We start from the raw sequence: 17,349 nt of genomic DNA on the forward strand, positions 1-17,349 counted from the left end.
GACTTCATTACTGGGTTAGTTAGCTTTGGAATAATATTTGGAGTGGAGGAATGCAGCTCGGTGACAGGCCCGCACATAAATTAGCATTATCGGAGTGGTGTGATTATGAGGCTAATGTATAGTGGAATAAATTCATGGAGCGTGCTGCAGCTTGGATTACTGTGCTGCAGGGGAAGACTGAGGAAAGTGTGGAAAAGAAAAGCTACATTTAGACCCGAGCAGCGCCGACAATCAAGAGTCAGTCAGCCTCTTTTCTTCACTGTGAATCCTCCTCACGGTGTCACTCTTGCTCTCATGCCCCAGAGCAAAGCAGCGCCATGTGGACGATTAAAAGTTGTTCTCTTCTTAGAGGTCAAAGGTCAATGAGAAAATCTGGAATTGCAAATGTAACAGAAGGAGTTTTTTGTTTTTGGAAGACAGAGTCCCGCTCCCCCCTGTGTACGGTCATAGGCTGTTTATGTGAACTCCTGCTCCTTTAATCCTCCTTTGGTGATGACATCATCATACCCCATGTGGCCACGGCTGCACAGTCAGGGCCCCTCGTCGATGCTGACGCCCATGCGTTTCTGGATGGTCACCCTGCGGATGGAGGGCTTAGCCGTTATCTCCGCTTTGGGCTGAAACTGCTCCGTCAGAATCCGCAGCACCGAGTCCATTTTCTGGTCCATCTGATGAACCTGGATTAAACACAGAAGACAAACAGGTTAGGTCAGCTGAAGGCCTCGGGGGTAAACAGTCTGAGCGTAAGTACAGTGTGGAGCTGCGTTATAAAGCAAACAAAGAATGCGAGCGACTTTGTGCTTTTGTTTCGAATCCATCTGCCTCTTTAATACAGTTGCCCTCGCAATGACAGAGCAGCGCGGGGTATAATGACACGTTAGTCTGCCAGTCGCCGTCTACCTGCTAAAGCCACTCATTACAAAAGCTGCTGAGCTATATGATCCCTGAGTGGGCGGACAGACGCTCACACACACACACACACACATACGCTGTTGTTTACATGGTCTACCAACTGTAAACACAGGTGTGTCACCCAATAGAGACGTCTCTGACGTTGCGCTAACCATGGTGTGAATACAGATGAATGATGGAGGTAAACAGACAACAGACTGCCTGGTGACATGCAAATACACCGCACATGTACACACTCACAACCACAAAAAAGAAGGCGCTACAAACTTCAAAGACTTTTCCTCCATCCTAGCAGCTTTGGCCTTGCTTTTACCTCTCTTTTTTCCTCCTCCTGATGTACTCACACAGCACACACACACGCACACACACACATGCACACACACACACGAAATACGCCCTGATGGCTCCAAGAAAGCAGGGATAATGATAAAGATGGCGCTTCGTAAATCAAAGCCCTAAACAGCGAAGCACATCAAAGAGACATAACATCTCACGCAGCAGGCAGAACAGACAGATTCAGACTCCCGTCTCTACTACACACTGATAGCGAACAACTCCGGCTTAGCTGCGGTATTTCTGCCAGGGCACAGGCAGATAGTTAACATCAATGGCATTTTCATAGGCTGAAGGGTTACGGCCCCTCTTTCTCCTCATCTTTTAGTGTGTGTGCCTGATGGCCCGGACATTTTTATGGCAGAGAGCGACATTTAGCAGCTATTATTGTTGTTGAAATATGAGCCATAACAGGAGGGATAAATCTGAGAGACAAGAATGAAATCACGTCTCAGCACGGGAAAAACATGATGTTTAAACAACTTCACATTTTCAAAATGTCTGACAGATGTTAAGAATCCAGACAAAATACACTTGTTTCTTTTTTTGAAGATTTTCTTTCAGCCTTTTATGCCTCAATTTATAGAGAGGACAGATAGAGTTCGAAACAGGGGAAGAGAGAATGGGGGAATGTTGCTCAAAGGGCCGAGTGTGGGAGTCGAACCCGGGGCTGCCACATACAGGACTGTAGTCTCTGCACATGGGGTGCCGATTTAACTAAGCTAAACCAGCACCTGAAAAATCTGTTTTAAATTTTTACATAATCTAAGTTTCTCGATCTCATTATGAAAAAGTGTACCTTTTAAAGTTGAAAAGTTATTTCATAGTGGTAATCTTGAAGCTTTCAGTTTCGTTCTCTTTGGCGGCACCTATGGCGATAAACGGTAATTGCGGGAGCACACTTCCCAGGTATCCAGACAGTGTTGCATGAGTGTCGAATTTGTTTTTTTTTCTTTGTATTTTCACTTACTTTTAAAGTTGTATCTGTAGTCTTTGAGAGGAAAAGCAGCCGCTTAGCTCGCTTGTGATTTTTCCTGCGAATGTTGCCACAGACACCCAGTCTGTCATACTGCAAATGCAAAGGCTCTCATCAGTGGGCCATAGGCTCAATCACCATTGTGTTACCTCATTCGGCGACAGACATGTATTTAAATGAAAATCTTCGAGATTATTACTTTAAAGTGAGCTTTAGGTCATGTAAAAGCACACTTTTTTGTCAATTACCTGCAAACAGTGCCATGACATAACTATTTGACATATACATTACAACAGGGCAAGTATGTCTTAATTTTGAGCCTTTTTCTCGCTCCATCCACAGCTCTCTCCTCGGAGCTTGTACCCTGACCTAAATAGCTGCACTAAGTAGCAGAAGCACGCGCTGGGCCCGGATGAAGCTTAGAGAATAATAGGCTATCATAAACATGTTGGGCAGTAATCTACAGACTTATCAACATTCTCGTTGGAGCTTAAAATGGATCAGGAATTCCTCGTGCTGTGTGTCTAAAAGGAGTGGCCCAGGAGACCCACCAGAGGGGCAAGAAAAACATAATTAGGCAGGCGTGTTGCAGACACACAAGGCTTATTTATCGCCACTGGTTTTGTGTGTGTGTGTGTGTGTGTGTGTGGACTTCTTAGGGATGGATGTGAGTGAGAGATGCAAAAGGAAGATTGTGCAAGAGTGCATCTCCTGTTTCCAGGTCTGGATGCAAATGAAAAAAAAAAGGCTAGATGGTGTGATGACAAATGGAAAATGCAAATATAACAGAGAGTAGACAAAGTCAGAGAGCAGGACATTCACTTCTTCTACTTTCTCCGTATTTCTTGAACATTACTGCTTAATAGTCAAAACCTGTGATGACTCAGCTCTGGGGTCATTTGTAAGGTCACACTTTGTACTCTCTGTTACTCAAATATCCTGTTATGAGATCTGCAGACAGTGTATGTGACAGTCTACATGTCACCACTGTTCCTCTTTGCTAACACACACACTTCCTGTGTTTGGCATGCTGTACTGTATGTTGTCATGATTTGTGAGACTTTTCCTTTAACACAGATTACATAATGTTGCTTACGGCGGATGATGAAGCAATTCTTGGAGCTACTACGAGGCCTCTTGTACCAAAATAAGCTGTAAATGGCAACAGGAATATGCTATAAATACTGCATGTAGCAGTGTTTAAACTGCGACTCTAATTTACACAAACTGGCCTCAACTGTGGGGCTGTTGTATTGGGATGTGGCTCTTGTTATTTCGTTCACATTGTGTGTAGTGTGTATCTGCTGGAGTTGGGTGTCACCACTGCTGTGTCACATAAACGCATGTGATGCAGTGACAGCTGATGCTCCAGCTGTCCCTGACCCTCCCTCTGACCACAGACAACACATGAGACAGTCACAAGCAGCGCTGACACTGCAGCAGCAGTTTCCCTCTGACTTCAGCTGAGTCAACTTAGAAACAGAGAGACAGAGATGTGTTCGAGTGGAAAGCAATTTTAAATATAGTTGCTTTAAGTAGGTTAAATTTTTTGTTTTGTCAGAAGAAAATATATTTGTTATTTTTGAATGGAAAGTCACTTCGTAGGCAAGATTTTCCTTTTTCTGACCCAACTGAATCATCTGTAAAACTCTAACCTAAATAAGTATTTGATGTTTTACAGGATACCTTTCCTTCATTCACCCAACAAACATAGAAAATACAGCATACAAATACTGTACCTTTTTGGATTCACCTGTATGTTGCTTAAACCTGTAGATCTGCTTGTTTTTTCCAACCCAAAATCCAAAACCTTAAGACATTACACTTACGATACCTTTAAAACAGAAAAAGCAAAAAGTCCTCTTAATTGGGGGCCAAAATAATTGAATAATTTTTATTACACGGCTTTTTTAAATACTTGATTCTGATTGGTTAATTAAGGCATTCCGAGGTCCGAGGTTATTTCTCGATAGTAGACCGTTGCTATGAATAACAGACTGTTGCTAGGGATGTGGCCCTAATCACACAATCCAGAAGACTAACTTTAAACATATCAATCCGCCGAAAGAAGTCCGGTGGTTTGTTTACATAGGAAAAAAAAGAAAAGAGAAGAAAACAGCAGAGAGAAAGCAATAAAATAAAAATTGCAAAAACTGAAGGTTACGACAGAGAGATCTACAAAACTGAAGACTGCACCTGAAGTAAACATTAAACGGAACACAGTACGGGATACAGCGGTGTTTAAAGACGGTGAATGGAAAAGAAAATGTCAACAGACTCTGACAGTGACGAGACAGAAAACCTCGATCAAGTGCTGCGCTTATTCCTGCGGTCCTGTTCACCGTGTCTTACTTCACCGTCAGTGGCAATGTTTCCATTTAATGAGAGTAACAGCTAACTTAGCTAAATTTAATGTGAGTAAAAACAGCTAGCTTAAGAACAGCTGGCTTAACTCATTTTAATGTGAGTAAAAACAGCTAGCTTAAAAACAGCTAGCTTAGTTCATTTGAATGTGAGTAAAAACAGCTAGCTTAGCTCATTTTAATGTGAGTAAAACAGCTGGCTTAGCTCTTTTTAAGAGTTAGCCGTTGCTATGGACACAGCTCTCACTGTGAGTGTAACAGACTATTTTTAAATGGAAACCAGAAATATAATTGTTTTTAAATGAATAAAATAATTTCTAAATCAATATTTTGTGTGAAACTATTGACTTTGTAAGTAGGTATGTATAGGGAGCAGGTTGTTATGGCAAAATGGAACACTGACGAATCCCCATATTATTTCCTAAAAGCTTTGGGAACAGGAAGGAATGTGTCATAATAAATTCATTCACCAAAAAGCTTTTACAAGCAAACATAGATACAATATCTACATTATTTCTGGCCTTTGACCTTTATTTCATGTCCTTCCAGTCACTGCATCAACAGGTGGGGACACAAAGTACAGAGACAACGGTGGGGAGGCCACAGAGCTCCTGTTCACACAGGAACACCCTTCCTGAACCACCTTCCTGCCCTCCCCTGAGACCGTCTGTCTGCTATCTGCTACACAGTAGACAAACAAATACGCGTACAGCATGTACACACACTTGTTTATGCTGGTCTGTTTGTCACCTAGCACACAACAAACAAACAAGGAGCAGGATGTGGACATTAAGGGTGGATGGAGAGCTGCAGGGGTGAGTTTAGGCCAGAGGGTCAGAATGGAAAACTAATAAAGAGCTGATGTGAGTAAACAAGTGAGTGACAACACGGGGTAAAAGTCATCATGGGCTGTCAACTGACTGCAAATAAACTACATGAATCATGTAAGTAAGTGGTAAAGCGAGTCTGTGGTGCTTAAAATAAATTGCTTTTAGTGGTTGCAGTAGATATGTGGGCTAAAACCAAATTCATAAAGAGGAGTTGAAATAAGACAGAACTAAAATAAACAACAGCAGCCAGTATGAAAAGAGGAACAGATGTCAGACATAAATTAAGTCATATAGGCGGATTTGACATGGTTTTACTTTATAAATGTCACCTACAATTTTGTACATGCAATAGTATCGAGAAAATACCCCATAAGTCAGGCTGAAGTTTTGGAAATGTGTATAAAAGGATGCACAAGACAACTACAACATAGTGCCTTATGTTTTAGTATTTAACTTAGCCTACAGTAAGCAAGATATAGCTATAAAACTGTAAGGTTTTTCAGCAACTAAATACAGAATATATACTGAATATATGTTGTCATGTGAGAATATAATACTTTAAAACTACTTAGTTAAAATTTATGAGGATATTAAAGGTTCAAAAGGTCAATAACTGCTCACCCTGTTTAAAGACAAAACAAGAGGCTTTACTCTGGAAGTCATGTAGAAGAGTTATCCTTACTCCACACACAGCTCTCAGAGGCTGGCCTGTGCGGATAGAGCGATTCACACTGCCATCTGTTGGAGAGTTACAAAGCCTGGAGAAAAACTGGGAGCTGCTATCGCTGCATTTACTACCGTCGCATGATTACTGACTAATGCAGACGTGACATGCAAGAGGGATGTGAGATACTGGATGAGGCGGACTGAGGGAGTGAATGAACCTTGGCATGTAATGAAAGGTGTTTAGGAGATGTGGAGCGTTGTGGCTTATTCAGCAGGGAAAACAGAGCCTGTGTGCACTGAATCATGCACTCCTGAGAAGATAGCTTTTCTTGTACAGTTAAAAGTTTCAAAGCACGAGGAGTGAAAATAGAGAAAACACAGGAGTAAAGTAGAGCAGACAGAGGTGCAGGGCTGCCAGAAGGAAAGACTACCAGCTCCAGGAATGTCCTGGCATCTGCGCCCAGGCAGCCTGCACTACTCAACAAAACAAGATTCCTGTCATTGAAATGCTCTTTATCGCACGAGACAATGGAGACAGAGCGAGAGAGAGATAAGACGAGAAGGAAACAATTGCACAGGTCAGCGTCCTTGCATGCTGTAATGTACGTGTAATGTGTTTTCCCACCGCTGTGACCTCAAAAGGCCCGCAGCTTTAATCTGTGTGACACCAGAGGATTTTACAGCGTCACTCTTTCTCAGCTTTGTTATGACTTACATGGCACTAGCATGACTCACATAATGTGAGTTCCAGTTGCAAAGGAATTCTTTAATATCCCACTGGGGCCTTTTGGATGACAAAGAAAGGTTTTAAGTGCTGTTAAAGTGGAAAAAGAAAACATCTAGTGTCCTTCACTGTCACATAATGGTGGGGGATTTAAAAAAAAGAAATAAAGTTTGTTTCCTTTCAGTTTAATTATTTCAGTCAGCAGAATAAAGCTGAGGTTCTTATGTTTGATGTGAATCCATTTAAACTCATTTTGCTGCTGCCCAGGGATGAAAAGCTTTCCACATTACTCAAAAAAGGAAAAAACTCACTTAAGATGAAGTTCTTCTGGAGCAAAAGTGAAAACAGCAGCTCACTGTAAGTACACCAGATCTTTAAGGTAAAACATTTGAAAACCCAGTTTGTATGAAACACGGTGTGTGAAGGCCAATGTAAAACAAAGAAAAGAAGAAGAAGCCGAGCCGGAGGAGAAGAGTAATATTCTGAGTATAAAAACTTAATAGATTAAAGTGATAAATAGGCAAAAAAAGCGGCCTTCGTAGCGGAGAAAGATTGAGCGACCCTCTGCTGCAAAAACACAATTCCCGTTTGCTCCAGGGGTTACGATCCATGCACTTATGACAGCAACAGAAAGTAAAGATACAATCTTGAAGATTTAAATTTTTGTGCTCTTAAGTGCCTCCCACTGGTGATAACAGATAATTACGAGAACATTCTTAACCAGACGTCTACGGCTGGCTCCCTTTGTCATGGTTCTATCGCTTGCTTTTCCTCGCTTTTGTTTGTAGATTGTTTGGTGATAGATTCGGTGATAGATAGTGACTTAACAGACATTTATTAAAATGAAAAAGTTCGAGATTGTTACTTTAATGAAATGAAAGTACAGGGGTGTATGAAATGCCCTTGCCAGCAGGGGGCGATAATGAAGGAAAGAAAGGTCGAAGGTAGTATACAGAGCGAGACAATCAAATAGTCAACGTTGATTGTTTTGAGGAACAATTTTAAACCAACCCACAAATTTTTCCTGAACCTAATAAAATTGCAGCGCATGAAATGTTTCTCAGCAACTTTATCTATTGCTTTAATGCTATAATACAACCAGATATGCTATTCAGTGCCACGTTTGCCCCCTCTAGTGGTGAAAAAAATAAAGGCTGGAGTTGTGTGTTATTTTGTGCTTTGATGTGATACCAGGTTAGAAAAGGCATTGAACTGTTGGCAGGGATGTTTATTGCAGAATGCATTTATTTGTATGAATAAAATACTAACCAAACAGGAACTTGCAATTAAAAACATTGCTCCATAGCACCCCTAGTGGTCATAAAATCCTGCACAGGAAGACAATTTGTCCATTGAACATACAGAGCTACATTTCCTAGAGATTCAAAGGAGCTTCTGCTGTGTTTGCGAAATCTTGCAGCAATGCAAAAATTGTCTGCTGCTCTTTCCCAGATCTCACACTGTATTATGCAGGGATCAGACTACACAAATCCAGGCCGGTCTTTGAATGATTTTCGTCGTGGCTGACAAATTTCCAGCGCCGGGCCCGATTATGAACGCCGGGAACGACGAACAGACGTGTAGTGTAACATAACTGAAGAACAGCGATGCTGCGTCTGGGACGCTGCACGACACCCCGATCAGGGGTCTAGCACGTCAGAATTTTTTCTATTTTCCTGCGTAGTTTGACATCTCCTGCGACGTGTTCCCTGACGTTGACCAATAGGGTGCATAGTGCTCTGACGCGTAAATGTATGACCTATCCCTGATGACCTATGCACTTGCGCAGGGTCGTGAACGATGATTGGTCGGGGTTATACTTGTAGTGTCTCCCGACCAAGACATGGCACGACTTTAAGCCACTGTGACTGATTAATCTGACATGGTGACCATCGTGAAAGACAAAAATATTGTGTAGTCTGATCCCAGCATTAGACATTTATTATGTACTTGCACCCTTATATTTTGGATGGACTTAAAAGGATTCGATACACCACGTGTAATTCAACAAGATGCCAGAAACATGACTCAAAGTGAATTCATGGGATCCACACTCGCCATGTAATGCCAGGGTTAAAGTTACTGTTAGGTTATATCAATTGGCAGCAGCAAGCAGCATAAGGTCAGTGAATCTAACTAAATGTGGTATGAAATTATTCTCACACAGACAAAGCAGTCATGTGTAAACATCCAGTCAAACAAAGACACTACAGTAGTTGTTCCCAACAGCTCAGGGTCAGCTCAGGTGAAGTTCTCTCCTCTCTATAGATCCCCTGTGCGGCTCACCCAGACTGCCTGCCTGCTCTTTGTGTTTCACCTACACGCACACACACAAACAGACACACACGAGAAGCAGCGTTTCCCTCGTAACACAATGGGCAATGCAGAAAAAGCAACAGAGGGTGTACACACTGGCCTCGCTGGTGGGCCAATAACAAGCTAGCATTACACAGAGGTCATCATTATCATCGCTGTGACAGGGCCGCATGAATGGAGAATGGAGATCAGGGGTGAGGGGAGGAGGCAGGGAGGGTAGGGGGGGCCAGGAAGAGAGAGTAAAGAGGGAGGGAAATAAAAAAAAACAGAAGAAAAGGAAAATAAATTTGAAAGCAGGAAAAAAATGGACACTAGTAGCTTTTGTCTCCAGGAGAGGAGGTTAACACAAACACACACACACACACACACACACACACACACACTCATAAAACCAGGACTGTCAGCAGGCGACTGACGTGCTGATGTTGTCATAAGATAAGCCGAGGAACTAAAGAACACCGCATTGAGTGATAGCAGGCAACGAGCTCGAACTAAAGAGCGAGGTTTACAGTGGAGCTTCAGGTAGAGCAGCACAGAAAGCTCCTGAGGTGAGACTTATTATACTGTTACAATGTTACAGTGTTACAGTTTCATTTAGCAGACGCTTTCGTCCAAAGCGGCGTACATCTGAGAGTTAATACAACACAAGCGACAAGACAGGAGGGAACAAAGTCAGGGAGTGCCAACAAACAGCTTCAAGTGCGACATCAACAAGGTCAGTGTCATCATTATCATCATGACAATCCTAATCAACATAAACCACATCCTCAATGTCATCATTATCAATAAGTGCAAAGGTGTTCATGAAAGAGCTGGGTCTAGCTTCTTTTTAAAGGTCAGAGGGACTCTGCTGACCGAATGGAGTTTGGTAGCTCGTTCCACCACCTGGGGACGACTGAGGAGAAGAGTCTAGTTAGCGACTAAGGGCTCTGTTGTGATGGGAGTACCAGGCGCCTTTCATTGGCAGAACGTAGTGGGCGGGAGGGAGTGTAGGCCTGGATGAGGGCGTTCAGGTAGGCAGGAGCCGAGCTGTCATTAGGCAAGAGGCAGGGGTACACCCTGGACTGATCGCCAGTCAGTCACAGGGCTAGCACGTAGAGACAGACGACCTTTCACGCTCACATCCACACCTACGGTCAATTTTAGAGTCACCAATGAACGAGCATGTCTTTGGACTGTGGGAGGAAGCTGGAGTACCCGGAGGGAACCCACGCATGCACGGGGAGAACATGCAAACTCCAACGCAGAAAGGCCCCCACTGGCCAAACCAGGATTGGAACCAGGTAAAGTCTTGTATCTGTAATTCAATTTGCAATATTCCATCCAGCCATTATCTTCCGCTTATCCGGGGCGGGGTGGCGGTGGCAGCAGGCTAAACAAGGTGACCCACATGGCCCTCTCTCTAGCAACGTTTTCCAGCTTCTCCTGGGGGATTCCGAGGCGTTCCCAGGCCAGACGGGATATATAATCCCTGTGTCTGCCCCGGGGTCTCCTCTCAGTTGGACGTGCCCAGAAAACCTCCACGCCCAGGAGGCATCCTAATGAGATGCCTGAATCTGGAAAGTGGCTCCTTTCAATGCGAAGGAGTAGCAGCTCTACTCCGAGTTCCTTCCCCCCCTCTACAGCTAAGTCCAGCCACATTTCGGCCGCTTGTATCCATGACCCCTTTCTTTTGGTCACTACCCAAAGCTTGTGACCATAGGTGAGGGTAGATCGACTGGTAAATTGAGACCCTCTTCGCCATGACAGCCCGGTACAACACCCACATCCCTGCAAACGTTCTGGGTAGTGAACATGTATGATTCTTGTTCCAAAAATGCCAAATGTAACTCATATAACTTTTAGACCATCTTCAGAAGAAGAGGGGCATTTGTTTCAGAGACTTTACAGAGACACCTACAGATGCACACTGTCCTGTATGTTGTCTATCCATCCAGACAAATAGACCCCATGTCTTTCTCTGTTAAAATAAACATACAGTGCAGATTTACAACGTAAAACAAGAACGAAAAACAGGAGATAAGACATGTATGATTTCTTTTAAGACAAGCATGAGCCAGCAGTTACTGTGAGAGAGGCCAGAAAAGGATGCGGATGGATGGGAGGATGAAAGATGGGGGAGAAAAAGAAGAGGAGGACAGTCAGACAGACTTCAAACGGCTCTGCTGGTCGTCATTAACAGTTTATTTTTGCTGCCTTGTGAGTGTTGACTCATCTTCTGATCTCTTTCATACTTTACAGGAGGGGGTGGAGGGAGGCTGTGTTCGGCTTCTGCGCCTGAACTGTGATTATGAAACCCGATAGCATCTTATTATTGACGTGTTTGTGTCCCTGTGTGTTTAAACAGGCTTTCATGAAAGGATGCGCTACTTTGTAAATGTGTTTCGGGTTTGTGTGCAACTGCACGAAAACAAACGTGTGCTGTAGTTATGTTTACAATTAGGAATTATTGGTGGTGATATTATGAGTGCATGTGGGTGGTTTTGTGTAAGTTCAGGCTTCCTGCCGTGGCCCTCATGTCAAATACCACGACTTGAGCTGCACCGTAGCTGTTGAATGTTTCTACTCTCTGGTTTCTACACAGCTTAACAGTCTCCAAACCAGCGTGCAGAAAGGTGCATATTTAGATGTGCTTCATGTGGGGTGAACCGGGGTCACGCTTAGCAACTTGAGTGAGGCTGAGAAAGAGTCAGAGCGAGAACGACAGCCTGCGTGAATGAATCCTAAACCAACGTGTCAGCTGGACTCAAAATCCACCAACCGAACGACGAGCAACCGACCGACCCGCTCCACCAGCGGCACTCGGTGCCAGCTGGAAACCAGAGCTCGCCCGGCTCAGATTCACCACGGGCCGGGCCGCTGCCAAGGAGAATGGATTCACTTTAACGCTGGCAGATACAATATGTTCTTTGTATTGGTAAAAGCAGGAGAAAGAGATGGACAGAGGAAGAGAAGGAGAGAGAGTAAGGAGAAATAGAGGATGGAGTGCCGAGAGAAGGAGAAGAAGGAGGGAGTGAAAGAGGGAAGCGGTGGTTATGTTTTAAAGAACAGGAAACCGGCTGAAAGCACCTGACGCACATGATAAGTATCAAGGGCCGCGCCACGTGCCACTAAACTGCAGCCAAAGCTCTTTTCTGCAGGGGTGGTTGTGGTGTGTCGAGGGGGGTGTGTGCACCGGCTAATCTCTCTTCTGAGTGGGCGCACACTCAAAGCTGCTTTTGTTTCTGAGGGCTACTTTCACGAGGACGTACAATCCCCCGTGTCCACTCCTCCCCTCCCTCTCTTTTTTTCCCCCTTTTTATCTCTCCGTTGTTCCGAGCACACTCCTTCCTTCGCCCTGAAACACTATGGGTGTTTTATTTGATTTACTGATCATTGTGTTTGGACATGACCGTGGGGGGGGGAGGCAGAGAGAAAGTAAGTGTGTGTGCATACGTGTGGTAGTGTACATCCGTGTGCGTCCATGAGGAAAAAGAGACATAAATCAAAACAGCGAGAGAGAGAGCTGGGGCGCGCGAGAGGCTTTGATGTCATGTTGGAGGTGCATTAGCATTTTTCACGTTGAGAAATGTGACTGCAAACCAAATAAATGTTCAGCATAAACAAGCAAAAGAGATGAAGAATGAGACGGCTGCCAAGAGATAAAGCTTTAAAGGAATATGGTTGTGTGTGTGTGTGGGACTGCTTTAAGGCTTCGCTAACCCGTGTGTAGTATGTTAGTATCATAACAAGTGCATTAGAATGTGTAGTTACATTGGAAACATGATCTATCCATCCATCTATACTACTTACCCTTTAAAGGTCGCAGGGGGGCTGCAGCCTATCCCAGCTGTCATTGGGCGAGAGGTGGGGAACACCCTGGACTGATCACCAGTCAAACATATAATTAGTGCGTTGACGCATGTTTTTCAGACCCGGGAAGACCTGCTAATAAATGCAGATTGTCTCTTTTCCCACTGCCAGTGGAGTATCCTTTCGGTCTCTTTTCTGCTGCGTCACCGTCTGACGTCACAAACGTCAGAAGAAGCTCCCTCACCTGGCTGTCTTGCCAGCGTTGCTGCATTTCGCACGAAACAAAGAACAAATTCGCCGTTGTATGTTCTTCTGTATTCACGCGACAGCAGGCAGAACTTCAATGCGCGTCATAGCATCGGGCTGGAGATTAGCATGTTGACATGGGTTTTGTGTTCCCATCATGCAGATTGGAGCCGAGGCGATAATTACCTGAGTCTACTGCAGAGTCATTTGACCCAGGTCTGAATGCCGATTGAAGCGTTTCCCACTAAGCAAAAAAGCCGGGTGTTGGCGGGTTTTTTGACCAGTGACCGCTCACACTCACACCTACGGGTAATTCACACGAGTCATTAATAAACCTAAGGAGCATGTCTATGGACTGTGGGAGGAAGCCAGAGTACCCACGCATGCATGGGGAGAACATGCAAACTCCACACAGAAAGGCCAATTTGGGATTTGCCCAAGGACACTTCGACATGTAGACTGAGGGAACTGGGGATCGAACCACCAACCTTCCGATTGAAAGACAACCGACTGACCGATGAAATATAAAATCTAAAAGCCAAATCTGAACATTTATTCACACTGGACACGACAAATCTGAAGAACTGGATAGATGAAGAGTTAAAGTAAAATTTTCTATTACAATCTGTAAAAAAAAAAGTGTAGCACAACTTGTGAAAAAGTTGTGTAAACTACAAAAGCTAACTCACATGTCTATCACCCTCCATGTGAAACCCATAAAACCGAACGCCATCTCTCCATAAACACCAGCCGACATCCAGGAAGCTGTCACCACATGCAGCTCATTTAGTCCTGCCACAGAATCGATGAAACGCTACGAGCACTCAGAAGGTTTTTTTAGCACGTAAAGTCAAGTAAACACACTGGGGGGGGGGGTGAGGAAGGAGAGAGAGAGGGAGGGAGGGGGACGGGGTGCAGGGGAATAAGCAGTTGCCTGATGGAGCATTTGTCCTCAGAGACAGCTGGACATGATCTGCTGCTGACCGGTCCCCAGTGTGGTGGCCCTTGTGAGGATACAGCACGATGGAGAACCGTTTTGTGTTCATATAAAAATAGTAGGACGTAAACACTATAAAATCTCCCAACACACAAAGATACATACTTTTCAAGGTCTCTTCTCCAGGAACTATATTTCAACACGTGCCACGCAGACAAACACTAATATTTCTTCTATTGTGGGAAGAAGAATAGCCGTCACATGACTCAATCAGGACACTTTGATTACATTCCCCTGTCTCCTAGGAGCTAATAAACATCTCAGCGACGTGACACCGCTGCACATTTCATGAGCCAAGCAGCAGTGACTCAACAGGACGAGACTGTGGACCGCTGGGCCTTTGAATCGTCCACTGCAAAGAAAATACACACACACAAACACGGGTATGCACCACACCGGGGGTTTTGGTTGATCTGGTAGTCCATGCTCCCACAGATTAGTGTGTGTATTTTTGCAGCAAATGCGCTCTGATGAATCTGCAAACCATTCTGACTTCGCATCAGGGTGTGGCCTCACACAGGGGAGTCTTTATGAAAACAAGGAACCCCCCCCTCATCTTCTGCCAGCTGCCACAACCACCAAATGCCCCCCTCCCAACCCCATAACACACACACACACACATGCTACCACCCCCTCCCTCCAGCCCCGCCCTCCTGTGCCAGGCTGTGGTGGCAGCCAGCGTGGCATCGTCAGTCACCGGGGAGGTGCCGTGTTACGCCGGCCACCACTGTAGGTTTGGACACACTGTGGCTTTGTTCTGGTCGTCAATAGGCCAGTCAGCCTGATATTATAAATGAGGAGGGGCGTGCCAGCGCTTTGGTCCACGTTCAGGGACGCTACTGAAATTGATACTAATGGCATTGCAGCTTATAAACAGGAAATAATCTCTCTGAACAACCGAGACGGTGTGGATTTCTGAGGGACACTTAAATACAGTTAACATAGAAGTTCTGCACCAGGAACAATTGTCATAAAAAATAAATATGACGGTCAATAATGGAACTACTTTTCCTGTTTCAGGGCAGATTCCATTCATAAAATCAACAATTATATAACAAAGAAATCAGCAGTGTTGGGGGAAGCGTGTTACAAAGTAATCCGTTAGAGTACTCAGATTACTTTTGTTGTAACGATGAGAAACCTAACGTGTTATTTTTGCAATTCAAGTAATCTGTTACTTTTTTTTCATCAAAATGAATAAATTACTGGGCACCGGTGTAGCGCAGCGGTTAAATCGGTGACCATGTACAGAGGCTAAAGTCCTTGATGCGGCGGCCCCGAGTTCAACTCCAGCCCTTGGCCCTTTGCCGTGTGTCATCCCCACTTTCTGTTCCCCATTTCCGCCACTGTCCACTGTCCTTTCTCTAAAATGACGACATAAAAAGCCAAAAAAAGAGAAATCATTAAAATTAAAAAGTTACTGAAAAAATGTATTTCCCTTTTCCGTTTGTCGCCACAAAAAAAGAAAATCCCTGAAGCGCTGTTTCTGTTTCTCTCCTACTTCTTGGCAGGTAGCCAAGTACCAGCCGAAAGTAAACACAGTTGTGTCAGTGCGCATGCGTTGCTAGCTAACTCAACTAGCAAGATGGCAGAGAGGACAGCGGTGGAACTTGGTGGAAATATTCCCATTATTTTACATTTTTGAGGAAAGGGAAGAGAACAACAACACGGTGAAATGTAAGTTGTGTCTGGAGTATAAGAGCTCGTCAGCTGTGAAGAGCTCTACTTCTAAAGTAGCATCTGCAGCTACTATCTGCGGCTCGACGAAGCCGGCAGAGATCACCGGCAACGGTAAACGGTAAACGGCATTGCCTATCACAACAAGAAAACATGGGCGATCTTGACAACGAGAGGCTGATCATTTTGGTTCAACAGCACCCCGAACTTTATGACCACAGGCACTTTTGTTTCTTTTTTCAGACGCAGATAAATGAGGGATACACAAGGTGCAGTTCTCCTTTCACTATCCATATTGTTAGTGAAAGAATGAGCTTGTGTTTTAAGGGAAATCTAACAGTGTTTTGCAATAGAATATCAATAATAAGCAACATCACCATAGCAACATCTTGTCATGCGTGTTTCGTTTTGCCATCCTGTCCGAGTGTTTACTATTCTCGACTTTTCTATCTTTCTATTTTTAATATATGAAGATAATACTCTTAATTGAATCACATTATAATCACAAATGTAGGTGCGTTTGAGCCCTAAGTTAAGAAGCAGTGTTACTGAAATGAGGCAGTATCAGCAGCATGTTTAGCCAGCATCTGATTTTACTTGATTCATTTGCTGGAAAATGCTGCTACTTAGCTTCTGAGCAATGAAAGGAACATGATACACACAACCCACGATGTAAACAAGAGTTGTCTGGGTACAGTGGAAGGAATTGATGTGATGTGTGTGTGTGTGTGTGTGTGTGTGTGTGTGTGTGTATCCCAGACAGAGAGAATCCCCCCTTGCCCCTCCCCCAGCCAGCTGTCTGTCCTGCCCAGACAGTGGCCCTGTGCCTGGTGCCACGGCCCCGACAGCGTGCCAGCTGATCCCTGGGCGCAGGAGTCAGCCTGACCCCGACCAACCCCCCCCTTTTCCCCTTTTAACCAGCATTAAAGCCATTATTTGAGATAGAGAGCCTTATTATACTGTATGAGCACAGCTGGCCTCACACAACGTGGCGCACACACACACAGACGTTGAGGAGGCGACAGCATATTAAAGCAGCGAGACGCAGAAAAGATGCTGTCACCCACTTGTCTGTTTCCAAATTTAGCATCTCTCCCGGTCCCACTCGGCCTCTTGTTTTTGTTATGGTGGCGTTTTTTCCTCATCAAAGATGTGAACATGAGAAGCGGGGCTGTTTGCGAGACGTTTGTTTGGCTTTTCGAGGAGTGATGTTTTGATGGCGTCTGCAAATGTTGGAGGGAAGCAGAGGAGGATGATTACGCAGACCGGAGATGCCTGGTTGGCCGGCGACAGTATTTAGAGACGTGCGATTGGTCAAAGTGTTCGGGGAAACTGCGCGGAGGTCAGCGGGTCTAGGGAGCTTTCAGGAGTGCGCTCATTTAACGATAAATTACATGAATGGAATGTACGAAAATGTGAATGAAACAGCTTCCTTGTGGCATTACTGAACGCTGCTGGAATGAGAGCTGAACGGACTATTTCCCATCCCCAGAGGACAGGGATGCCTGGTGTTATTC

General features: G+C 44.5%; 1 protein-coding gene across 1 annotated transcript in view; it reads right to left on the bottom strand.

The window, feature by feature from the left end:
* Nucleotides 1–530: 530 nt before the first annotated feature.
* Nucleotides 531–17,349, bottom strand: part of kcnq1.2 (potassium voltage-gated channel, KQT-like subfamily, member 1.2) — a 185,196-nt gene continuing 168,377 nt past the window's right edge. The window contains exon 18 of the mRNA XM_069686663.1: nucleotides 531–677. Coding sequence (XP_069542764.1) covers nucleotides 531–677 — 147 coding nt within the window. The remainder of the gene's footprint in view (nucleotides 678–17,349) is intronic.

The sequence above is a fragment of the Semicossyphus pulcher genome, unplaced genomic scaffold (genome assembly GCF_022749685.1).
Source record: "Semicossyphus pulcher isolate SPU_LCO1_2020_fin unplaced genomic scaffold, fSemPul1.0.p SCAF_8, whole genome shotgun sequence".
NCBI classification, from domain to species: domain Eukaryota; kingdom Metazoa; phylum Chordata; class Actinopteri; order Labriformes; family Labridae; genus Semicossyphus; species Semicossyphus pulcher.